This window comes from Oryctolagus cuniculus, chromosome 11 (genome assembly GCF_051225735.1).
Source record: "Oryctolagus cuniculus isolate XC-2025 breed Fujian yellow rabbit chromosome 11, ASM5122573v1, whole genome shotgun sequence".
NCBI lineage: Eukaryota > Metazoa > Chordata > Mammalia > Lagomorpha > Leporidae > Oryctolagus > Oryctolagus cuniculus.
This window is the reverse complement of record NC_142877.1, coordinates 56,244,747-56,269,304: the sequence shown is the minus strand read 5'-3', so window position 1 is coordinate 56,269,304 and position 24,558 is coordinate 56,244,747. Positions and strand designations below refer to the sequence as shown.

The 24,558-nt window shown below is 57.5% G+C and overlaps 1 protein-coding gene across 2 annotated transcripts; it reads right to left on the bottom strand.

Moving 5' to 3' along the window:
- Positions 1-781: 781 nt before the first annotated feature.
- ESPL1 (extra spindle pole bodies like 1, separase) lies at positions 782-23,539 on the bottom strand. Of its 2 annotated transcripts, none has more exons than XM_008256509.5 (31): positions 23,406-23,539; positions 22,978-23,070; positions 21,138-22,199; positions 20,649-20,753; positions 20,399-20,519; positions 18,194-18,330; positions 16,790-16,983; positions 16,091-16,330; positions 15,743-15,887; positions 15,513-15,651; positions 15,195-15,334; positions 14,115-14,249; positions 11,850-11,969; positions 11,228-11,399; positions 10,764-10,892; positions 10,484-10,640; positions 9,231-9,340; positions 6,356-7,344; positions 5,634-5,967; positions 5,283-5,444; positions 4,761-4,974; positions 4,470-4,660; positions 4,001-4,128; positions 3,762-3,884; positions 2,696-2,851; positions 2,448-2,618; positions 2,230-2,334; positions 1,950-2,065; positions 1,704-1,787; positions 1,408-1,572; positions 782-1,149 (listed from the first exon to the last, which is right to left on the bottom strand). In XM_008256509.5, exons 2-31 carry the CDS (start codon positions 23,056-23,058, stop codon positions 948-950), a joined length of 6,327 nt encoding a protein of 2,108 aa, XP_008254731.3. In that variant the 5' UTR covers positions 23,059-23,070; positions 23,406-23,539; the 3' UTR covers positions 782-947. The 2 variants fall into 2 exon arrangements, with proteins under 2 accessions (XP_008254731.3, XP_089164540.1); XM_089308414.1 differs by having other exon boundaries at positions 1,408-1,564.
- Positions 23,540-24,558: the final 1,019 nt, after the last annotated feature.

Here is a 24,558-nt window from a genome sequence, read left to right as displayed (position 1 = left end):
TGGGAATTGAATCCAGGCACTCCAAGGTGGGATACACCCACCTGAGCTGCTAGGGCAAATGTGGCATAGCAGGTTAGGCAGCCGCCTACTATGACAGCATCCCAAATGGGTGCTAGTTTGAGTTCCGGCTGCTCCACTTCTGATCCAGCTCCCTGCTAATGTGCCTGGGAAAGCAGTGGGAGATGGGAAGATAGCCTGAGTCCTCAGGCCCTTGTGTGGGAGACCCAGATTAAGCTCCTAGCTTTGGCCTGGCCAGCCCTGGCCATTGTGGTCACTTGGGGAGCAAACCAGCAGATGAGATCTCTCGCTCTCCTCTTTCAAATAAATTAAAACATTTTTTTTTTTAAAGACCTATTTGAGAGGTAGAGACACAGAGAAAGGTCTTCCATCTGGTTCACTCCCAAAATGGCTGCAACAGCTGGAGCTGTGTCGATCCAAAGCCAGGAGCTTCTTCCAGGTTTTCCAATGGGTGCAGGGGCCCAAGGACTTGGGCCATCTTCTGCTTTCCCAGGCCATAGCAGACAGCTGGATCAGAAGTGGAGCAGCCGGGACTCGAACCGGTGCCCATATGGGATGCAGACACCACAGGCAGAGGCTTAACCTACTATACCACAATGATGGCCCCGAAATTAAAAAATCTTAAAAACCTGTCCCTCATGATAGCCCTTTTCTTCAGCTCTGAGGCCCAGCCAGGCCTTTCTTCCCAAGTTGTCCCATTTTACAGGGTGGGAAAAGGACAGCTGTCTTCTCTTTAGCTATTCTCGGATAAACGACACACAACTGAGTTTAAATAATATCTTTATTACACAAGGTTAAATTGAAGGGAAATAGTTCATATAAAACACTGGGGAAAATCACTGTAAAATATTTCTCTGGAAGGTTGAGCCTAAGTGCAGAGCTGGAACCGTCACAGACGGCTTCTCCCAGCGAGTCAGGGCTGCGAGCTGTTACCGTAGGGAGACAGGCAGGCCGTAGGCTACAGGCGCGGCCCCGATGAGATACTTGAGTCGGGGAGCCTGGCGGGCCTGGCTGACGTAGTAGAGTAGGGGGGCCCCGGGGCCTGCTCCCAGCCAGCCCTGCAACAGAGCCTCCGTGTAGCGGTCGATGTCGCGGTCTGTCACATCCCAGAGATTACCCAGGAACAAGGGGCTGGGAAAAAGAAGAAAGACAAAGTGAGGGCTCTCAGGCAACACACAGGGAAGCCTGACAGATGGTGATGGGTGGGCGGAGAGTGCTGAACCCTTGGCCTCCGTTCCAGGAGGGGGACAGCAGTGGGTAAGGGTTAAAGGCCCAGACATGCTGGGGAACTAGGAGGGGAGGAAGGCGGCACACCAAAGGGTTCAGGTTCGCCCTAGGAAAGAAGCAGGAGTCTCGGCGCCCTGGTGCGGCCTTGCCCCCGAGCCTCACCAGCCAGCCATGATGTACTTGAGCACGATGCCAGCCCCCTCCAGGTTTCCGTGCACAGCCAGGGCTGCGCTGCTGCAGCCGAACAGCAGGGCCACCGCCCGGCAGCTCAGCCGCAGGACAGCCTGCCCGTCCAGGAAGCGGGCCCCGGCCCCGTGACCTGCGTAGCTAAGGCAGAAGGAAGTGAGCTGAGCCCTGACCTGGCAGGACCAGGCCCCTGCCTGTGTTTCCAGAGGCTCTGAAGTCTCAAGGCGACCCCGTCCTTGGGGCCACCCTCCCCCTCCACGCCCAGCACTCACATGTACAGGTCATGCTCTGTCAGGGCTCTCTGCACCTGTTCGGGGCTCGGCACCTCCCCGACGACCCCTCTCCAGCCCACTTCACTGCAGAGAAAGGGCAGGAGTGAGGACGGGGAGCTGCACACAGCAGCCAGGTGGCGGAGGGGCAGGGGGCAGAGTGGACTGCGCCTTGGCTGCGTCAGGGGGGTGTGGAGAAGGCAGGTCACCCCTGTATGTCACCCCCCCTTCCTGCCCTCTCCCCCTGACCTGCTAAAATTGGCTCGAAACTGCTCCTCTGTGCTGGACAGGTTGTTGTGAGGGTTCAGGACATAGAAGGTGCTTCGAGGATCCACCCCATGGCTCAGCACGGATGAGGCCCCGGACTGGGGAGGAGACACTGGTGATTGGGACCTTGGTCTCACCAGGAAGCCCAGACCCCAACAAACCCACGCCCCTTTCCATGTCTGTCCCACTCCCGAGCCCCTCGGGTCTCCCGGTCTCCTCAGGTGCCCCCCGCCAAGCCCCCAGGGCCCGCCCTGAAGCCCACCTCTTTGATGATGGAGTAGCTCAGCAGGAAGCGGAAGGAGGGCAGCCGGGTGACCGGCAGGGCCCGGAGGCAGGGCATGCTCTCCCACGGCAGCTTCTGCAGGTCCTGCACAAAAAGCACTTGGAGGTTACCGTCCCCGGCCAGGCGCACCCAGCAGTAGGAGGGACACAGCGGGAGACGGCATAACCAGCAGACGCTGCCCCCTGCCCGGCTCCCACCTTGTCTAGCACCAACACAAGGTGCCTGCTGCTCGGGACAGTCTGGCCCTGTAGACGTCCTACGGCCGCACTCAGGAGCTCCCGGGCTCGCTCCGGCTGGGTTGGGCACAGCCCAGCGGCCAGAGCCTGAACGTCCTGTGGGGTGAGGGTGCCGGCCCCGCTGAGCAGGACCTGCAGGGGAACAGCGGTTAGCAGGCGCCGGATTCCCCTGTGTCCGCTGCTCCCTGTTCCCTGCTCTCTGCACTCACTTTCAGCAGAGTGGGGTCCGGGTATTTCCAGCCACACTCCTGCAGTGGCTCCAGCAGGAGGGCGGCCTCCTGGGCGAGGCTGGGCCCCTCCGCGACCGGCAGCAGCAGCCCCCTCCAGCAGCCCAGCACGGCCTTCTCGAGGGAAGCGATGAGAGCCTGCGTGGGGGAGGCATTTGGGAGATGAGGAGCCGGTTTCTCATGCTCATCTTTGTGCCATTTGCTGAGACTCCTGGAGAATCAAGGCTGTTTAGCGCACATAAATAAATAAATTTTGATATATACAACAGCCCCAAACTTGAAAGGGCTCTAGCCATGCAAAGTTTAGATACACACAAGGGGCCGGCCTGTGGCCCAGTGGCTGCAGCCACCACCCACAATCTTGGCTCCCAAGGTTGGGTGCCGTTTGCGTCCCAGCTGCTCCATTTCCAATCCAGCTCCCTGCTAGTGGCCTGAGGGGCAGCGGAGGATGGGCCAGGTGCTTGGGCCTTTGCTACCCACACTGGGGACCCCGATGGAGATCCTAGCTTCTGGCTTTGACCTGGCCTGGCCCTGCCTGGTGATTGCGGCCATCTGGGGAGTGAACCAGTGGATAGAAGATCTCTCTTTTGGTTTCTTCCCCTCTCTCTAGCTCTCATTTTTGAATAAATAAATAAATCTTTGGGCGGGGTGGGGGGAGATACACATAAGAAAAAGCTTAAGTGTCAGCTTCCTGGCTTTAGCCTTCACTGCCCACTGTTTGTGTCTTTGTCTGAAAGGCAGACAGCGATCTCCTATCCAGTGGTTCACTCCCCAAATCACCCTATGGCCAGGGCTAGGCCAGGCTGAAGCCAGGAGCCAGGCGCTTCATTCAGGACACCCAAGTAGGCGGCAGGGACTCAAGTACTTGAGCCATCGGCTGCTGTCTCCTAGGGTGCGCATAAGCAGGAAGCTGGCCTGGAAGTGGAGCTGGGACTAGAACCCAGGCACTGGAGCATGGGATGCGGGCATCTGAAAATGTGCCCCAGGACCTCCCCAGGAGGCCTGTGTTTGTGGAAGGACCTCTGTCCAGAAGTCCCAGGGCACATACCTCCATCCGCTGGTCCAGCTCCAGCCGCCCCGTCCACCACTCCCGCTTGTCCGTGCAGCTGCTGTTCTCTTTCTGCTCCTTCTGGATCGCGTCGAACTCTTTCAGGGCTGAACTCAGAGGAAGCTTTGGGAGGCGGGGCTGTGAGAGCTCCGCTTTGCCGCGGGACAGCCCCCTCTCCATCCCCAGGCCCGGCACACGAGCAGCGAGACGAGGGGCCTGGCCCGGCCCAGGAGTCCTACCTTGCAGTGGGCGGTGGGGATCTGCATGGTGACTGGGGGGATGTCCTTTTCCAACCGGGTCAGCAGGAGGGTATCGCCCACAGTTCCAGGCTGGAGTGTGGCCAGGGCCAACACACACACCGTCACCCCTGCCACAGAACACAGTCATTCCAGTCGTTCCAAGATAGCCCCTTCCCTGTCTGCTCCACTCAGCCCCGTCCCTCACTCAAGGCCACTCTGGAGCCTTCCCTGGCCACTGGGGTTCAAGGCGCTCTGCCTTGCCTGAACAGCTCTGTGTGCTCCTCACAGCAACCCCCACAGAGCCCCGCCCACAGAGGCGCTCAGATCGCCTGCTGACCCATTTCATGCTTGCGTGGGCAGCCCCCTGACAACACCACTCACACCTCAAGGCAGACACTGAACTGGCTGCTAACTCTATACAAAGTCAGAAGCCGAGAGACAGAGTGCGGCCAGCAGCTGGCCACCGTACCACTGGGGAGCAGTGCCAGGCGCTCCCGAAAGTGCTCCTTCTCCGGCTGAGGGAAGTGGCTGGAGCCTGAAGGCTTGAAGGAGAAGAGGCGCTGGACGCGGCCCAGGGGGGCGTCTCCAGGCCTCTCCTGGAGGCTCAGGCCCTGTAGCTGCTCCGCTACTTCCAGGGCTCCCCGATGCTTCTGGGCCTTGCTGCAGTAACACAGGTGAGGGTCAGCCCCCCTCCACCGTGTGGACCCCCTCCCCACCACAGGCTGCCCCAGCACGAGCCTTTGGGATGGCGGGCACTCACCTGAGCTGTCTGTGGAGGTGGGTGAGCAGCTGGTGGCGACAGGTGATGGAGACAGACTCAGCAACAAGGCAGGCAGTGGCATAGGGGTCCCGGTGCCCCAAGCACAAGGCCAGGAAGCGGCAGAGGTGGGCATAAAGCCCACTGGGAGGGCAGTGACTGATCCCACGGAATGCGACGCTCAGGGAGTCACACAGGGAGTCCAGGGCGGAGAGACCTAGAAGGTCAGGACACTGGCTGCAGGTGAATCCCCAGTCTCCTCTGCCACCACTCACGCACAGCAAGTGCCAGGTGGGCCGCACAGGCTGCAGCTCCCTGTACCTTCCCCGAAGCCCACTCTACTGGGAAGGAAACAGACTCTCAGAGCTCAAGTGACTTGCACACAGCTGGTAGACAGCGCCGGGATTCAAACCCAGGTTCAAGGGCTACCGGATCCAGGGGGGGAGCCAAAGCCGGAACCACAGGCAGGACAGACACAGGCTCAGGCCCTTCCATCCGAGCAAACCTCAACCGTCAGTCACTTACCAATGGCTACAGGGCCTGAGGGCTGTCGGATCCGGGGACCAAGTTCCTTTGCGCTCTCCTTGTCCGGGCACAGGACGGGCAGCTCCTCCTTGTTGGAGTCTCGCCTTAGCACCTCACATTCCCCGATGGCTGCATCAGGCCTTGGGGCCTGTGCCTTCTCACCTGGGGAGAATGTAAATATTCAGTCTCCACCTCCCGCCAGCCCCTGCTGTTCTCCCTTCTACAGCTGGGTCCCTCGGGGCCAACAAAGCACCTTCTCTCTGTACCCCTGGGTGCCAGTCACTCCTCGGCCTCGGCTCCAGGGCGAGCCCCGGAACACACACCTTCTGCCTCTGGCCCTCGCCGCCCTACCTGAGGCCGAGTCTTCCCCGTCGGAGCCCCGCAGGATCTCGAAGCTCAGTTCCAAGGTGTGGTCAGCCAGCTCCTCCTCAGGAATGGTCCTCATGACCTCGGGGCCCTGCTCCTCATGCGGTCTCAAGGCCGCTTTCTTGGCCCTCCGGGTCCTGCCACTCAGACCAGGGGCACTATCTGGGGCAAGCAGGGCATTCGTCTTCGAGCCCGGGCCCTTCCGAGCCTGGCCCCGGCCCCTGCCCCGGGAAGAGGTGCCCCGTCTCTTAGGCTCTTCTGCCAGCTGTGCCTCGGCAGAGACAGGGTCTTCCAAGTCACTGTCATCGCTGAAGTTCACCTGAGACGGCAGGGAGAGGGAGAGGGCGAGGGGCCTTCAGGGACAGGATGCCTTAGGACAGCAGGTGGTGCTGTAGGAGCACAGGCAGCGCTGGCCGTCACAGAGAACTGAACAATCAGCTCCCCGCTTTGCACCTGCCACTGTCCAGCAGGGCAGTGCCAGTGGGGTGGGAGGAGCGACAGGAGGTGGGGAGGCAGGGTGAAAGGAAGAGGGGCTGCAGAACTAAGGAAGCTGCCTTCCGTCTGAAACAGAGACGTGCACTTGTCTTGCTGTGGGAGACGTGAACATCCTGTGGATGGCAAGGACTGTGGCCCCCCGGGGCACCTGCTCTGCAGAGCCCTCTCTTCCAGAAACATCCCCCCCCCCCCCCAGCCAAGTCCCACCTCACCTTGAGGCGCGTCTGCACTCTCCGTTGTACCCTGGGGGCCTGGGGAACTTCGGGCTTGCTCTCTGTATGGTGGACTTCCTCAAACACAGTGAAAGGAACCCGGGGGCCAGCTGGCCGGACCCGGCCTGGAGGCTTAGGTGTACAGGGTGCTCCTCCACTTTCCAGGCCTTTCTGAGCGGCATTATGGAGGGGCACGGGAGCAGGGGCTGACTGCTGGCGCCCCCGTCCAGAATGTTTGTGGCTCTGAGTCTTAGAAGGCTCTGAGCCCGGGGGACTTTTAGCTAAGGGTGGCTGCCAGCCCCAGGAGTTTGCAAAAAGCTGGGTAGTGCAGCAGTTGAGACCGGCTAGCTTTGCAAGGGCCTGAATCAGGAGCAGGTTGGCTCGCCAGGGCTCCAGCTGGTGTATCCGCACTGCCACAAACTTCAGCCCCAACTCGAACACCTTCCCCAGACTTTTGCTCGACAGCTGCTTCAGGCCCTCCAGTGCCAGCTGTGTGTAGGCCTGAGCCAAGATCTCATCCGAGAGGCTGGGGACGGGGGACGGGGGCGCTTTCTGATTCAAGGCGGCTTGGAGCGCGCGGCTGAGGCGCTCGGAGGCCGCAGGGCAGCCCTTCAGTACCAGCTGCAGCAGATCCACACCCTGGGCCTGATGGCCCGCAGCCAGCCTCACCCCTGCTGTGACCAACACCCAGCGCAGACAGACCGCTGAGAGCACAGGGCTGGCGCAGAGCAGGCAGTCACAGGCAGCGCCGTGGGAGAGGAAGCCGGGGCTGGGCTGGGGCTTGGTCTTCAGAACCGGTGAGGAGTTGGCAGAAGGCGCAACGGGGCCCGGCTCCTTGGCGACCGTGGCCACCAGCTCGAGCGCAGGGCCTCTGAGGAAGAGCTCCTCCTCCAAGGGCACTGGAGCACGGGGTGCCCGGGCCTGCTGCTTCCCTTTCTGCAGGTGGATCTTCTTCGTGGGGTCTGGGTGCTGGGCCACCCCCCCAAACTCTGCGGAGAGAACAAGCAGTGCAGATGGTAGCAAGCGCTTCCTGGAGCCTTCAGCTACCTCAGGGGCTGACGCCACACACCCAAGCAGACGATGACAAGTTCATGGCTGGGGGGAGGGGTGCAGAGGGCAGCCCTTGGCCTGGTGGTTAAGACACCAGTTAGGATACCTGCAGCCCACACCAGAGTGCGGGGTCTGATACCTGGCTCCAGCTCCTGACTCCGTTTCTGGCTAATGCAGACCCTGGGAGGCAGCAGTGATGGCTCAAGTCATGGGGCTCCTGCCACCCACATGGGAGACCTGGACTGGTTTCCTGGCTCCTGCTTTAGCCTAGGCCAGTTCTGGATGTTGCAAGCATTTGGGGACTAAACCGGCACATGGAAGCTCTGTGTGTGTATGTGTGTGGGGTATCTTTCTCTCAAATAATTTTTTTAAAAGATTTATTTATTTGAAAGCCAGCGATACACAGAGAGAGGAGAGGCAGAGAGAGAGAGATGTCTTCTATCCTCTGGTTCACTCTCCAATTGGCTGCAACAGCCGGAGCTGCGCTGATCCGAAGCCAGGAGCCAGGAACTTCCTCCGGGTCTCCCACATAGGTACTGGGGCCCAAGGCCATCTTCTATTGCTTTCCCAGGCCTTAGCAGAGAGCTGGATCAAACCAGCACCCACATAGGATGCTGGCACTGCAGATGATGGCTTTATCTGCTGCGCCACAGCACTGGCCCCTCAAATAAATAATTTTTAAAAGCTTGTGGAAGGGCTGGTGTAGTGGGCTAAGCTGCCACCTATTGTGCCAGCATCCCATATGGGTGCCGGTTCTAGTCCCAGCTGCTCCTCTTCCAGATCCAGCTCTCTGCTATGGCCTGGGAAAACAGCAGAATGGCCCAAGTGCTTTGGCCCCTGCACCCACCTGAAAGAAGCTCCTGGCTCCTGGCTCCTGACTATGGACTAGCCCAGCTCTGGCTGTAGCAGCCAACTGGGGAGTGAACCAGCAGATGGAAGACCTCTCTTTCTCTTTCTGTCTGTAACTCTGCCTCTCAAATAAATAACTAAAAATCTTTAAAAAAAAAAAATGGATTTAAAAAGTAAGTTTACAGGCTGGCATTGTGGTACAGCAGCAGGTTAAGCTACTGCTTGTGATGCCAGTATTCCAAATCAGAGCACTGGTTCAAGTCCTGGCTGCTCCACTTCTGATTTAGCTCCCTGCTAATGCACCTGGGCAGGCAGTGGAAGATGGACCAAGTGTTTGTGCCCCTGCACCCATGTGGGAGACCCAGATCAAGTGTCAGGCTCCTAGCTTCAGAACTGGCAGTTGCAGCCATCTGGGGAGTGAACCAGGGGAAGGAATATCTCTCTCTCCCTGTCTCTATCGCTCTGCCTTTCAAATAAATAAATCAGTATTTTTAAAAAGAATTGTTTTGGTGCAAAAAAAAAATTGTCATTCATGCATTTATTTTCATAACATGCCTTTCCCAGGGATTTCTTAAGATTTTTATTTATTTGAAAGAGGAGCTGGCGCTGTGGCATAATGGGTAAAGCTGCCGCCTGTGATGCTGGCATCCCATATGGGCACTGGTTCAAGTCCCAGCTGCTCCTCTTTCAATCCAGCTCCGTGCTAATGTGCCTGGGAAAGCAATGGAAGATGGCCCAAGTCCTTGGGCCCCTGCATCAACATGGGAGACACAGAAGCAGCTTCTGGCTCCTGGCTTTGGCCTGTCCTAGCCTCAGCCACTGTGGCCATCTGGGGAGTGAACCAGCAGAGGGAAGGTCTGTCTCTATAACTGAGCGGATGGAAGATCTCTATCTCTGTAACTGTGCCTTTCAAATAAATAATTCATAAAAAAAAGGAGCCCCCACACAGCTGCATTGCCCTCACACTGCGGCTCACCTGTGCAGGACTCGAGCAGGAAGAGCACCTGCTGCAGGTCCGACTGACAGAGGTCGACGTCACTGCGGGCCAGCTCCAGCTCGGCCTTCAGCACCAGGAACAGGGCACACCTTGGCGGGAGAGAGCCATCAGTGGAGCCCTCTGCTTGCCTGCCCCTTCCCCAACCAGCCACCTCTTCCCTCGACTCCAAAAGGCCTTCACTCCCGAAACCAACGTAAAGGCTCCCTGGGATCCTCCGCACTTCTCTCAGCCCTGCACTTCAGGACAGGGTTTCCTGAACTGCGGAACTCAAGAGGATCCCTGGGGCCGGCCCGTGGCACAGTTGGTTAGGCCACCACTTGCCACTCGGGCAGCCCACATCAGAGCACTGGCAGGAGTCCTGGTTGCTCCACCTCCGATCTAGCTTCCTGCTAATGCTCCTGGGAAGGCAGTGGAAAATGGCCCAAGTCCTTGGGCCCTGCACCCATGAGGGAGACCAGAATGGAGTTCCAGGCTCTTGGCTTTGGCCTGGCCTAGCCCAACTCTGGTGTTTTTGGCGTTTGGAAAGTAAACCAGTGGATAGAAACATCTCTCTCAATTCTGTCTATCCCTCTCTCTCTGTTGCTGCGTCTTTCAAATAAGTGAATCTTGAAAAAAAGAAAGGAAGGGGCCAGCGCTGCAGCTCAATAGACTAATCCTCCACCTAGCGGCGCCGGCACACCGGGTTCTAGTCCCAGTCAGGGTGCCGGATTCTGTCCCGGTTGCCCCTCTTCCAGGCCAGCTCTCTGCTGTGGCCAGGGAGTGCAGTGGAGGATGGCCCAAGTACTTGGGCCCTGCACCCCATGGGAGACCAGGAGAAACACCTGGCTTCTGCCTTTGGATCAGCGCGGTACACCGGCCGTGGCGGCCATTGGAGGGTGAACCAACAGCAAAGGAAGACCTTTCTCTCTGTCTCTCTCTCTCACTATCCACTCTGCCTGTCAAAAAAAAAAAAAAAAAAAAAAAAAAAGAAGGAAGGAAGAAAAAGGACCCCATGGGCAAACAGGTTCAGGGAAACACACGGGTGCCCTGTTGGTTTACAATGCACACGAACACCCTGAGGAACAGAAGAATGCTACAGGAAGTGAAGACAGCTCGCCTGGATTGACTCTGCCCTTATTTAGCTACACGAGGCCTTCTCCCACCAGCCCCTCTTAATGAGCAATCTTCAGAATCATTTGGAAATCCGTGGCCAAGGACACCTGCTGCTCAGGGCCGGAATCCCCTGCACTCACTGGCGTGGTATCTGCAGCTTTGTGGTGAGTTTCAGGGCCTCCAGGCAGAAGGCCTTAGCTTCATTCACACTCCCCAGGCGGCCCAGGCGGCAGACCAGCTTCTCCGAGCAGCTTAGCACCTCCGCGAGGACCTGCCACTTCTGTACCAGATTCTCCCCTGCAGCAAGGTGGAAGGAGAAGACCACCGTCGCTCATCGCCCGCATCCTCTGGAGATGCGACTGTCGGCCCCTACCCCAGCTGCCCACTCCTGCAGGGCACCGCTGCCCTCCTCAGTCTCACCGTAGTCCAGGAACGCTGTCTCCACGGCTCCTTTCTGAACGGAGAGCACGTCGCTGCCCAGCAGCAGCAGGACAATGCTCCGGAGCAGTTTGTGGGAGTCCATGAGCGCCGTCTCGGGCGTCTGCCAGCCTGCAGTGGGCGGGGCGGAGCGGAGAGAGGATGATGCAGCTAGGACGCTGCCACCTTCAGCTACGGGGACAGGCAGAGCACGCTGCCGCTCTCTTCATTCTGCCCCGAGGCACAGAGCTGATCAACGGCAGCGCTCTCCCTCTGCGATGCCATGGGGTCGCAGGATCCTTTTCAGTCCAGTATTCCAAGCAGTCAGTAATTCACCCACCAATAGCAGGTGACCCCAGGCCTACTCCACGCAGGTGCAAGGGAGGCCAGTCCACACAGATGGCAGCAGCGGAGCAAGGCACACTACTCCCACAGCCTAAGGAGGGCGGTCCACCCTGTCCTCTCACCTTGGGCCCAGAGCTGCTCCCGCAGGGTGTCGGAGAGGCTGTTGGAGGAGAGGCTGAGGTAGACAGCCACCAGCTGCAGGGACTGGGCACGCAGCAAGTACCACGCCTTGGATGACTTCTGGAGGGCGGGATTCCCAAGGACGGACAGCAGCAGGGAGATGCCCTCAGTCACCTGGGAGAGCGAGCGAGAAAGCAAGCAAGTGAGCTGCAGAGTGCCAGGTGAGCCTTTCAGAGCCGCAGCAAGCTCGGGGGAGCATCTGGCCCAACCACCTGCTTGGGGATCGGTAACAATCACACGGGGGAGCTCAGGCCTGAGTGGCCAGGAGGCGCGGCCAGGGACACAGCTAGTTTAGAGAAAACACAGGCCTTTAGGATCCCACTGGGTTTCTAGCCTGGGTCTCCAATGCCTTCCCAGTTTCCGGTCACAGGGCAGACGTTCCCCCATGGCCCTGAGGAAACTGGAAAAGAATCTACTGCGGCCAGGCTGGGAAACATCACTGTCTCTCAGGGTATGGACATCCTGCCTGGAGCCATGGAAACCTCAGCAACCAGATGTGGTCCAGAAACTCCTGACACCTTTCTACCACCCAGGCCCTTCAGGGGTTAGGAAAGTGGGAGATACCTCCTGGCGAGCCCAGGAGAGCTGGCTGCGCAGCACAGCACAGGTCAGGGAGAGGAGCAGGTGCGTGTCGCTGCTTGGATCCAGGTGCTTCAGGCTTGACTCTGCCTCTTCCAGGTACAGCTAAGGAAGCAATCAGAGGCGCGGTGAGCAAACTGGGAGGAAAGGCAGCCAGACTCAGACATCCCCAAGTAAAGTACACAACTAACATCAAATTACTTCCAACACAAGGGTACTCCAAAAGTTTGCGGGAGAATGCAATGACAAGATAAGTTTTGGGGGGCTGGTTGGGGTCCTGGCTACTCCACTTTCTATCCAACTCCCTGCAGATGCACCAGGGAAAGCAGAAAATGGCCCAAGTGCTTGGGCCTCTGCCACCTACACAGGACACCTGGCCCCTGGCTTTGGCCTGGCCCAGCCCGGCTGCTGTGGCCATTTGGGTAGTGAACCAGCAGGTGGATGATCTCCGTCTGGGATCAAGTCTCGCCTCTGCTTCTGGTCCAGCTTCCTGCCAATGTGCCTGGAAAGGCAGCAAATGATGACCCAAGTACCTGGACCTCTGCCACCCACGTGGGAGACCCGGATTCCTGGCTCCTGGCTTCAGCCTGGCCCAGCCCTGGCTATTGTGGCCTCTTGGGGAGTGAGCCAACAGATGGGAAATCTCTCTGCCTACCTTTCTCTGTCACGTTGCTTTTCAAATAAATGTTTATTTTTTAAAAAGGTAAGTTTATTTTGGTGTAGAGTTTTAGAATCCATTCCAATTTTTCCACAATAAAAAGTTTCCATGGACTCTTTTTTTCTTTCTGAGAAGCAGAGATTACACACAGAGAAAGTGTACTCTCATCCACTGGTTCCCTCCTCAAGGCCCACAACAGCTAGGACTGCGCCAGGCCAAGACCAGGAGCCAACAACCCAATCCAGGTCTCTCACATGGGTGGCAGGGACCCAGTTACTTGAGCCATCACCATTGCTTCCTAGAGTCTGCATTGGCAGGGAGCTGAAGTGAGAAGCCAGAGTCCAGCATCAAACCCAGTTTGGGAGGTGGGCATGTCTCTTCCCCGAACTTTCTGAAGACTAGGAGCTACTCACTCACTCGCTGACATGTTCACCTATCACGAGGAAGACAAAGCGGAATAGAGCAGGCACGACCTCACATCCGGCAGCTTGCACGCGTGGGGACAGAGGACGTGAACGTACCAGTGACCCAATACCATGAGCGCTCTCCAGGGCCATGGGGACCCAACGCTGAGCAGAGGATTCTACGCTCGAAGAGGGAGCAGAAAATGAAGGAGGCGGCAACTGAGCTAAGCCTTGAAAACAAAGGTTTGCTAGAAGACAAACAGGGCGGAGGGGAACCAGGAAGCACACTGAGGATGGGGGACAAAGACCACCAGCAGATGCACACACAGGGAATTCCAAGTAACGGGTGGCACCAGTTCACGGGAGGAAAAGCAGGAAGGGTGCCCACCAGACCATGAAGGCTGTGCAACCCAGAGTCTGGACGGTGTTCTTTTCTTTCTTTCTTTTTTTTTTTTTTTTTTGATAGGCAGAGTGGACAGTGAGAGAGAGAGAAAGGTCTCCCTTTCCTGTTGGTTCACCCCCCAATGGCTGCTGCAGCCGGCGCACCACGCCAATCCGAAGCCAGGAGCCAGGTGCTTCTCCTGGTCTTCCATGTGGGTGCAGGGGCCAAGGACTTGGGCCATCCTCCACTGCACTCCCTGGCCACAGCAGAGAGCTGGCCTGGAAGAGGAGCAACCGGGACTGGAAGAGGAGAATCCAGCGCCCCAACCGGGACTAGAACCCGGTGTGCCGGCGCCGCAGGTGGAGGATTAGCCTAGTGAGCTGCAGCGCCAGCCAGGACGGAGTTCTTAGTGGGAAAGGGGTAAGATCAGACCTGCGCCTTCCGGGGAAGGTGGTCAAAACATGAGTCAGGAAAAGGAAGAAACAGGAGGCAAGAACAACTAGGAGATCCGCAACAGTCTACATGAGCCACAGCTTCCGCTGGCGGAGACAGTCAGCTGGGCCCCGGGACTTGCAGTACATTCTTGGGGCCGAATCTCTGAGACCTAAACAGCGCTTTTTGCAGGAAGGAGAAAGACACCTCCTCCTTCCGGTCCCCCCGCTGCTCCACACTTTGCAGTGCTGCAGTGGACGTGACGGCAGACGGCAGCCAAGCTGCTCTTCAGTCTCCCGCCTTCTCGGAGCAAAGAGGGGCTTCTAGAGCCATGTGCCCCTGCAAACCCCAGGCTCAGCCGACTGGGCACTCACCTGGGCATAGCTAGGGCAGCCGAGGGTCAGGAGGAGCTGGGCGAGGTGGCAGGAGGAGCCAGTCGCCTTCGCGTGGTCCCCCAGTGTCACACAGGCGATCCGCAGAAGCAGGAGGGCCTCGAGAGCCTGCAGGGGCTGCCCAGGCAGAAGCAACGTGTTCACCCGGCTCCTGCGAGAGCCTCCACTCCACCCCTGCTTCCCGGTGCTTCTGGAACCATGGACTGTGGTCCAACCTCAGGGTCTGGATGGGAGCACCCATCAGCCACCCTCAGGGAGCCTGCAAGCCACCATGCTGACTCCTGTCTTCAAGCCTACATGCCAGTCATTGGCAACAACTAAGATATCCCGAGTGATTACCACGAACCACACACCAAGTGAGGTTTACTGCAGCAACCCCACTCATCTTCATGCAACTCTAATCCCACTTTCATGGCACGAGAAACTAAGACCCATGGGGGTTACACTGTTGTGTGAATTCACACAACAGCCACATGACAGAGGCAAGATGCAAGTGGAGGCTAAGGAACCTTCCCAGGCCGCCTGGACTGGAAAGACGGCTTTGAGGCTCCCAGCTACAAAAGACCTTTATGTACGATTTGTTTTTTCAGTTTTCTCGTGTGGGGTCCACAGAAGAGTTTCTAGGAGTAATATCACATGTGAAAATGTAAAACTGGCATCTATGTGTTTCTGGGTACATAGGTTGCAAATGATTGGATAATTAGCATTTGTGTGGGCATAGCTAGGACAGCCGAGGGTCAGGAGGAGCTGGGCGAGGTGGCACAAAACATCTGCATCACGGCACAGAACACTAACCATGCCATGAGGAAGTATTACTCCTCCCTTTACTTGAGGTAAGGACACTTGGGCTCAGAAGGCTAAGAAGGAGCGTGCGGTCACACACTAGCAAATGGTGGCTTGGATTCAGGTTCAGGGAGACTGGAGACAGAGCTGACGCTCTGACGTCTGGTGTCTGGGCTGTGTGGCTTCTCTTCTGCAGGTTCACAGGCCAGAAGAGGTGAGGGAGCTGGGGGTGCGGGCTGGCCCTGTTTGCCTGGGCCTCCCTGAGCACCTGCCCCTTACCTTCGCCACCAGTTGATACAGGGCCACGAGGATGTGCAGCGAGGCCGCGGTCTGCTGGAGACACCGCACGGCGGGGGCCTGCCCCTTTGTGAGCACCTCCTTCCACAGGGCCAGGGCTTGGTCCAGGCACTTGGACTGCGCTATGAAGTTGGAAGAAAAGGACCACTTGCTCAGCTAGGGCTGTTTGGAGGGAACTCGGCTTTCTCCGTAACACCTTCTGCCCTCTCTGCCACCCTCCCACCCTAGAGGCCAGGCTGTCCCACACTGGGGAATCCCTGGAATCCCTGCTCTGCTCCCAGGAGGTCACACCACCCTCACCGGCATCTGCGACCAGGTTGAAGGCGATGTTACTGTAGAGAAAACGGTCTTCCTGGAGCTTCTCTTCGTAGTTCAGGTCGTTGACTTCGAATTCCTCCAGGTTGTTGGGGGCCTGGGCTCTCCGATCCCGCTCAATGCCCTGGGTGGGGAGAGCAGGGTGAAAAGCAGGGTTGGGAGCGACTTTCCAGAAGCCTGCGCTCAGCTGTGCTCGCCCACAGCACCACACTCACTTCCTGCATCTTGGCCTCCAGGGTACAAATGTAGAGCCACAGCAAGGCCTGCGCTTTATCGTCCAGGAGCCGAGCCTCGTCCTGGGCATCGGGCCGCACAGCCTCCAGGAGCTGCAGGGCTTCCTGGATGGCATCCAGGGCTGAACTGTAGGGAGAAGATGCACTCATGCCAGACCTGCTACTCAGACCAGGCCCCAGGAAGAGCCTGCATCCGGACAGCAGCGCCGGCCGCACCCTTTGACTGAGACCCCAGAATGAAAATGAAAGAGGTAGTCAGGGAAACTGGCTGCACAAAGGGTGGGGGTGGGGGCGAGGGAGAGGAGCCAGGGTCCCCCAACTGCTCCTCACCAGTTGGTCTGCTGGGCAAAGTCGTGGTAGCAGAGCACCTGAGCCAGCTCCACGAGGTGGGTGGCTCGTGCCCAGGCCCCAGCCGGCGTCTCATCGGGGCTCAGCTCCAGCAGGTCACAGATGATGTTGAAGCGCTCCTGCCCAGTGTCGGCCCGCACCGCCTTGTAAGCCTGCAGCTCCTCCCTCAGCAGGAGGGCCAGGGGCTCCGGGCCCCAGCCGCTCAGGCTGTCTCGCAGAGTCCTAAGAGAAGGCAGCTCAGCATCAGCAGGGAGCTCAGCGAGGTCTAGGTCACCCACGTGGTCCTGGGCTGGCCACTGCGAGCCGCCGCCCAGCTCCTGCCCCTGCCTGTGAGATGGGCCTCTGCTCCCAGCACCCTCCAGCTGCTGGCTTTCTCCAGCCCGCTCCTTAGCCTGTTCCCACCTCGGGCCTCGTATTTATTATTCCCTCTGCAAGGAATTCTCTCCCAGAGACCTTCACCACCCTTGGGCTCCCCTCACACATCATTTCTTCAGAAAGGCCTTCCCCTCTTAAGAACACTGCCTGTCGCCACCACACTCCCAATACCTGGCACGGTGGTTGGCAACAGCAAAGAGTGAAGGTATCACCGACCTCTCCAGATGTCAGGATGGAAAGAAGGACCACAGGTATCAAACCCCCCCATCCAGGGGAAATCCAGTCATGCTCCTCCCTGCAACTCACTTAAGCTGCAGCTCCTTGTCTCCGGCCCTGGCCGCGTCCATCTTGACCCGAACCCAGAAAGTGACTGGCTCAGTCATGTGTTCAGAGCTGCAGGGCTGCAGGGCTGCCAGCCACAAGGTCACCATCTTGCAGCCCTGGGCCTGTTTACCCAGTTTCTTCAAACTCTCCACATGCAGCCGGAAGCACCTGTGCAACTGACCACAGAAAGGGAATGGGACAAACCAGAGAGGAGGCAGTGAGTATGTGAGGTGAGAGGTCACGTGCATCACGGGTACCCACACCGCATGGTTGGGGCCAGCAAGTGGTCCCCTTGTCCCCATCCGTCCCCCAGCCCAAGGCAGAAGACACCTAGGAACTAAACACCTTGGGTGCCTCGATCTTGGAGGGCCTCTCCATCGCACACTCCCCTCCCGGTCACCATCCATGGCCTTGAGGACTCGCTCCTCCTCCGGTCATCCTCCTCTCAGCAGACGGCACTGCCTTTCCCTGGGACTGAGATGGGGGCCATCCCTGACACTCCTCTCTCCCTCCGTCCCAGCCAGTCGCTGACCAGGTCAGTCCTCGACTTCTCACACCACTGACCTCTCTCCAGCCCTCGAGCAAGTGTCCTGGCCCCGCCTACCCTTTCCTCTTGGGCCACTATGGCAGCCTCAGTACCAGGCTTGTCCCTGGCACCCTGCTCACCAGTAATGCCGGGGAAGTCCAAGATGCCCAGCTGAGGCCCATGTCACATCTCCCAGCCTTTCAGAGGCTCCTCCCTCCCTCACTCGGGATGAAACCCAAGGCCCTCTCAGGCTCATCTTGCTTGCCAACCCAGTTGGCCAGCGTTTCACAGGTAGCTTTGCTTAAGATGCTTGGTCTCACCCTAGTTGCACAAAGGATCCCCTGGGGCAGGTTTTAAAGTATTCAGATATGGGGCCAGCATTGTGGCACAGCACATAAGGCCACCAGCCTGCAATGCTGGCGTCCCCTATGGGTGCCAGTTTGCATTCCAGCTGCTCCACTTCTTATCCAGTTCCCCGCTGATGCGCCTGGGAAAGCCACGGAAGATGGCCCAAATCCTTGGGCCCCTGCCACCCAAGTGGGATACCCAGAAGAAGCTCCTGGCTCCTGGTTTCAGCCTGGCCCAGACCTAGCTTTGCAGGCATCTGGGGAGTGAACCACTGATGGAAGACCTCTCTCTCTCTCTCTCTACCTCTACCTCTATCTCTCCTCTCTAACTCTTTCAAATAAATCTTTAAAAAAAGTCAATCTAAAGAAAAATATTAAGTAACAGTACAGGTGACAGAAACGCTGGCCCAGGTACTGATGCCAACACAACTGCTAACACGCTACTCCAAGGTGGGGTCCCGGCCAGGTTCAAGCTCATTTCACCTCCCTGCTGCCCTCTGCATTCCCTCCTACCTTTTCAGGAGGCACGTTGGGATAAGTGCCTGGCTTTGCCAGGCCCAGGCGCTGACACAGTGGCTCCGAGATGGCACAGGCCTCAGAGTAGAGCTTGTGACAGTAGAAGCTGTAGGCCAGGTTACTGGTGTCTGAGGCTGCAGGGAACAAGAAGGAACCATAGGAACGGGTCCTCCCACCCTCTCTGGCTGAGCAGCACAGAGAAGCTCAACCTGTGGTCCACTCAGTGGATTACACGAGCTCTGAGTCAGCCAATTCCCTCCACTCCAGGGAGGCGAGCCCCCCCCCCCCCCCCGCCCCCAGGCACCTGTTTCATAAAGGCTGGCGCTGCACTCCCAGGTAGAGCCCATCTCTCCTCACATGCCAGTCTGTCTGCACAGTGCTGCACAGGTCGCCATTTGAGGCAAATGCTCTGACCTCTTTTCCTTAATGCCAGGGAACCCACATTAGCCTCCTGGATGTTTCTCCAACATTCCAGCCAGGGCCTGCATGCGCTGTTCTTTCCCCACTATCAACACGGCTAAGCTCCTCGTGTCACTCCCCTGACCACCCCACACAAAACGACACCTGGCTCTGCTCCCCCCACTTCCCAACATGCTGAGAACCCACCGATTCCGGAGTCTATTGTTTACCATCTTCCCCCCAGACCTGAATGTGGCTCTGGAACAGGACGGATCTGTGTTTATTGACACATCCAACACTCAAAACACCGCCCGGCACACAGCGGGTACTCGGCAGATATTTGTTAAATGAGTGAATTCCTTCCAATAACCCATTCACACAGCTTTCTGGCTAGCAATGCCGATGGCTGGGGAAAACAGTCGCTCTTCAGGACTCTGTGGCAAGAATTCTCATACTCATAATTTCTGTGACTCCTCATACTTTCATCTATGGCCTGGTTCAACCACTGAGAACATAAAAATTCTCCAGAGCCTTCGCATGACTAAACTCCTGGGGAGCATGTGATATAAATCAAAGGGCCATAGTTTTTGCACAAAAATAGGCAAAGCTATTAGGATAGTGGTTGCTGGAGGCAAAGGCACACAGGGAGGGGTTCTGGGATATAAGCGATGTGCACATGTTGGTTACAAAGTGTGTTCACTTTGTGAAACTCCATCAAGCTGTATGCTTAGGATCCATGCACTTTTTGCGTGTGTATCTCAACATAAAAGGGTGGGAAACGGTATTCACGGATGCTGGCTTATATAGACATGAAACATCTCTGGAGGACATTTAAGAAATGAACACTGGTTGCCTTGGGAGAAGGAATTTGGGTGACTAGGAGGAGGGGTGGAAGACTTTTCCCTGTGGGCTTTTTGCATAATTTAAATTTTGATTCACATAAATGCTTTTACCTGGCTTTTAAATTTTTAAGTTGTAAACATTCTTTCAAATTTAAATATATAAGGGGCTGTCGTTAGGGAAGCTGCCACCTGCAGTGCCAGCATCCACCCTGGAGTGCTGGTTTGAGTCCCAGCTGCCATTTGGGAAGTGAACCAGTGGATGGAAGATCTCTCTCCCCCTCTCACTGTCCGCTTCAAATGAATGTATGAGTCTTTTAAAAATACATAAATATATTGAAAAATCATGAAGCTGCGTGTTGGGTAGAAACATTTCCATGAAATAAATACCAATTCAGATTTCAAAGTCAATGAGAAGAATGTGCTTGGCACAGTGGTTAATATACCACTTGGGACACCTGCACCCCACACAGGAGCACCTGGGTTTGAGTTCCGGCTCCGCTTCTGATTCCAGCTTCCTGCTAACACACACCCTAGGAGGCGGCACACAATAGCCCAGATACTTGGTCCCTGATGCCCATGTGTGACATCTGGATTGAGGTAGCAGATTTGGCTTAGACTTGGCCCAGCACTGGCTGTTGTGGGAATCTGGGGAACAAACCAGCGTATACAAGATCTCTGTCTCTCTCAGCCTTCAATTAAATAAAAATTTTGAGAAATCAGTAGCATTAAAAAAAAACAAGTTAGTAGTGCCTGCTATTGTAAGTGAGCCTCATCACTTCTCAACTGCTGTGAAACACACAGTGAATGACACGGAGAAGCATCTCTTCCACTGCCTCCATAAGCCACCTGGAGCCCACAGCGTCAGAACCAGCCAGCAAGTGCTGAACACCTGCCTAGTGAGTGACGACCCCCCCCCCCCCCCCCCCGCCAAGAACCCTGCACCTGGGCCCCGGCCACTAACCAGTCATCCCCACGTAGTCAGACAGCTCTTGGCCTGACAGCCCCTCTAAGGCTTCCAGCATCCAGACGACGAGAGATCTGCAGCTCTCCACGAGCTGGGCCAGCTCAGCCAAGTCAGCCTCCTGGAGAGACAAGAGGGCCTTGAGGATGAAAGGAGGTGGTCGTGCTGGGTTGCAGCTTTCCTCCACCCCTCCCCATGCACAAAGCCAGAGCAACCCCAGAGCCCTGGGGGCAGGACCCCATCCTGGTACCTGACAGCCTTGGGCGAAGTCGTAGACCACCACAGTGTAGAGGTGAAGGCCCTGAAAGTGCGTCTGAAGCAAGGACTGCTGCTGCTTGGGGGAGTCCCTACACACCTGAGGGAGGGAGGAACGGGGAGGCTGCTCGGAGGCGCACAGAGTGAGCTCCAAGCGTAAGACTGGTCCCTGCCACCATGTGGATGGAATTCTTGGCTTCAGGCTTTGGCCTGGCCCAGACCTGGCTGTTGAAGCTGGGAGTGAACCACCAGATGGAAGAGGAATCCCACCCTCTATTCCTCTGTACTGTGTTTGAATAAATTAAAAAAAAAAAAAAAAGGACCTGCTGCTCTCAGGGTGAATTAGGGCGTTGCTGGCCGACCAGGCATGGTCTAGGAAGCAACTTACCAAGGAGAAGCCAGGCTCTGAGGCTGTGCCAAAGACCCCAGACCAAAGCTGAGTCCCTAGGACTACACCCAGCCCACCGCCAGGCCCGTAACTCACATCACCATCCCGCAGCTGCCGGATAAGGGAGCGGTACTCTCCAAGAAAAGCAAATAAGCTCAGAAGAGCATTGGCTCCGTAGCGCCTCTTGGTGCCTCGCTCCAGGCCCGACAGAAAGAACTGACAGCTCTCGTACAGGGCGCGCAGCGGGGGCGACGGGGTCTGCAGACTGTTCCTCAGGACGGCGGACGCGTTGGTCAGAAGCGCGGCCGCTGCCTGGGGCCCCTCCTCCCCAGCCCGCAGCAGCTGGATCCCCAGCTGGCACAGCTGGAGACTGGGAGCCAGACTGGTGCTCCTGAGGTAACCCTGAGCCTTCGCCACCGCACCGGCAGCCTTGTCATGGTGGCGGCTCCAGCAGAGGCGCCGGCAGTGTTCCAAGGTGAGCTCCAAGAGGCAGAGGGCCCTCTGGGGAGAGAGAGGACCAGGAGAGGCCTGTTGCTCACCCACCAAGGATCTGATCACATGCCTGGAGAGCAGCTCACCCAGGAACTCCGCATCCGCCTCGTTCAGACCATGTCCACTGGCATCAAAGAGCTGATGGGCAGCAACTACTCGGCAGGCTGTGGCCGAGGCGAAGTGAGGAACCTCACAAGGAGTACTTCCATCCTCCAAGAGCGCCAGGAAGCTCAAGGCTCTTAGCCGAGCGGAAACCGCAGCCTGCCGTGCCAGCAGGCCTTCCGCTCCCTTCCAAAGCAGAGAGAAGCTGCCTCGAGCCACGGCCTCATAGTCTTGGGGTGCAGCTTGGCGGGAACACTGCATCAAGCAGGCATGGAGGGGCTGGGAGAGACGGAGCGTGGCCTCCGGGTTTCCCTGTGCAGCAACGTTCCGCAGTAAGATGTAAAGAATTCGTTCCAGGTAGAGGGGAGGGCGCTGGGGGGTCGATGCCACGTAGCCATCACAAGCTAGCTCTGCCAGCGCCAGCAGGCTCTCCAGGTGCCCAGGGCAAGTCAGCTTGGCCGTCAGCTGCTGGTTGCAAGCCCTTAGGATGGCATCACAAACTTGTCTCCTCTCAGCATCTGATCGACAGCTTGGAAAACCAGCTGGAGGCTTGGACAGGAACTCCTAAAAGGAGAAACACGCATGGGGCTTGAGGAGAAGAGGCAAGGAAAGAAACCAGAAATAGAGTTGCTTTAGAGGGTCTCCTATGTATTTCTCTCTTCAAAATAAGGCAAAGCGTGGTGGTGTAGTGGGTTAAGCCACAGCCTGCACTACTGGCACCCCATACGGACACTGGTTTGGTTCTGGGTCAGTCCCAGCTGCTCCACTTCCCATCCAGCTCCCTACTAATGCGCTGGGGAAAGCAGCAGAGGATGGCCCAAGTGCTTGGGATCCTGCACCCATGTGGGAGACCCGGAAGAAGCTTCGGGTCTTGGCTTCAGCCTGGCCCAGCCCCAGCCGTTGTGGCCACTTGGGAGTGAACCGGTGGATGGAAAACCTCTGTCTCTCTCTGTCTCTCCCTCTCTCTCTCTAACTCTGCCTTTCAAAGAAATAAATCTTAGGAAAAAAAAAAAAAAAAGGCAAAGCGACAGGTGGGCATTGGTCCAGAGGCTGTGCCATTGGCTAAGACAGACACACATCAGAGAGCCTGGGCTCTCCAGCTTCCTGCTGATGGACACCCTGGGAGGTGGTGTGATGGCCTAGTCATAGAGTGCCTGCCACTCACGCAGGAGATCTGCAGTGTATTCCCAGTCGCCAGCGTCCCGCCACCCAGCCCAGTCTCTCCATCCACCCGCCTAACAACAACACAGTTCAGAAATAGCGATCAATAAAGGCAAAACACGAGTCTAACAGGCCGGCTCTGAAGGCCAGGCGTGTGTCTCGGGGCAGTCGGCTCGCGCACCTTCAAGTCAGGCAGCAACTCCGCAGCTCCCTTCTGGCTGCTCAGCAGGGCCCCGAAGTCGGCTCCTTTGAGGCTCCTCATGGCTCCGGAGAGCTAGGGAAAAGACGGCAGGTAACCAGAGAAGGCAGGAAGAGTCATGGTGGAGCGGGCGGCGAGGACCGGCGAGGCGCTCCGAGGCCCGTGGGACAAGGAGGCGGAGAATCTCATCAGAAGTCCTCTCGCGAAAAAACCCAGCCGGGACGCAGGGCGCTCGCCGCCAACTCTCGTCTCCGCTCTTCCCCCTCCACACCGATCCCGCTCCTCGCTAGCCCACCGGCCCACAGTCCCACCCGGACGCCTCCGCCAAGCTCTTCGGCGCTCCCTGCGCCGGCCTGAGGCCTCCCGACCCTCCGCCTCTGCCGCAGGCCAGCGCCGCGGACCCCACTCACCTCGGCCCGTACGCACAGCTCGCCAGTCTCCCCGGGCCCCACCGCCTCACAAGCCTCCCTCCGGCTCAGGCCAGGACTTAACGCGGCGGTCTGAGCGCTCCGCCAAGATCCAAAGGAAACCTTCGTTTTCCGCGCCAGCCCCTCCTTTCAAATATCGCCGGTGGCCAATCAGCAAGGGCTACGTAACGTCGCGGTCCGCGCGGGGCGCTGGGAGTTGTAGTCTCGGCCGCGCCGCTCGTCACGTGACGCCGCCGCCGTGTTGGTGGTGGGGGCGGTCTGCGCGCCAGGTGGTAGGGCCTCTTGGGGGCGCGGGTTCCCTCATTTTCCACCAGAGTTGAGTTCCTTAGTAACCCGTCGCTTAGTCGCTCTCGGGAAAGCCAGCCCCTTGCCTCCTCCCATCCGTCTTCTGGCCTCAGGCAAGAGTTGAAATTTAAGAGAAGAGGATTAGACTAGACAACAAAACGGACTTGGAAATTCATGCCGCGTTGGTTACTAGGGGGAAAAAAGGATGCCGCCTTCTGCGGGATTATTAAAGGCGCAGTTCTTCGGGGACCCTGAGAGCAGTACCAAGACAAGCTGCAGTTCTCCGCCTTCCAGCTTTGCCCTTTCCGTCCCTTGTAGTACGGGGAAGACAGGTCTAGTGCCCCGTGATGGGGGGTGAGGGGTCCCGGGGTGGGTTAGAGGTAGCGAGTAGCTAGACGAAATAAGAAAATGCACTTGCTAGGGTCTCTGGTACTCTTGCCCAGCGAGGACTGACCACTTCCCCAAACATACCCATTCAACTGGCTCTATTCTTTCCTTTCTCCACCAAAAAAAAAAAAAAAAAAAAAAAAAAACCAAAGGGGTCTCCCACTTAGCTTTGTCCTGATGAACCCTACTGGGTGACCCTCCATCATCATGGAGGTCTTAGGAGCTGAGGACCTAGCAGGGAAGACTAATGTTTAATGTCTGTGTTTTGAGAAGCAGAGAGACAGAGACAGCAAGATCCCATCTGCTAGTTCACTCCCCAAATGCTTGCAATGGATGGACCTGGGCTGGGCCAAAGTGGAGAGCCAGGAACTCAATCCAGGTCTCCCATGGGTGCAGGAGCCCAGCCACTTGAGCCATCACTGTGGCCTCCCCAATATCCTCATTAGCAGGAGCTGAAGTCAGG

Excerpts from the sequence above, each read along its gene's own strand:
- ESPL1 (XM_008256509.5), bottom strand. The coding sequence starts at position 23,058 with ATGAGGAGCCTCAAAGGAGCCGACTTCGGGGCCCTGCTGAGCAGCCAG. Across the intron at positions 16,984-18,193 it reads CCAACGTGCCTCCTGAAAAG|TTGCACAGGTGCTTCCGGCT; the intron begins GTAGGAGGGAAT and ends TTCTGTGGTCAG. Across the intron at positions 15,335-15,512 it reads CAACCTGGTCGCAGATGCCG|CGCAGTCCAAGTGCCTGGAC; the intron begins GTGAGGGTGGTG and ends CCAACTTCATAG.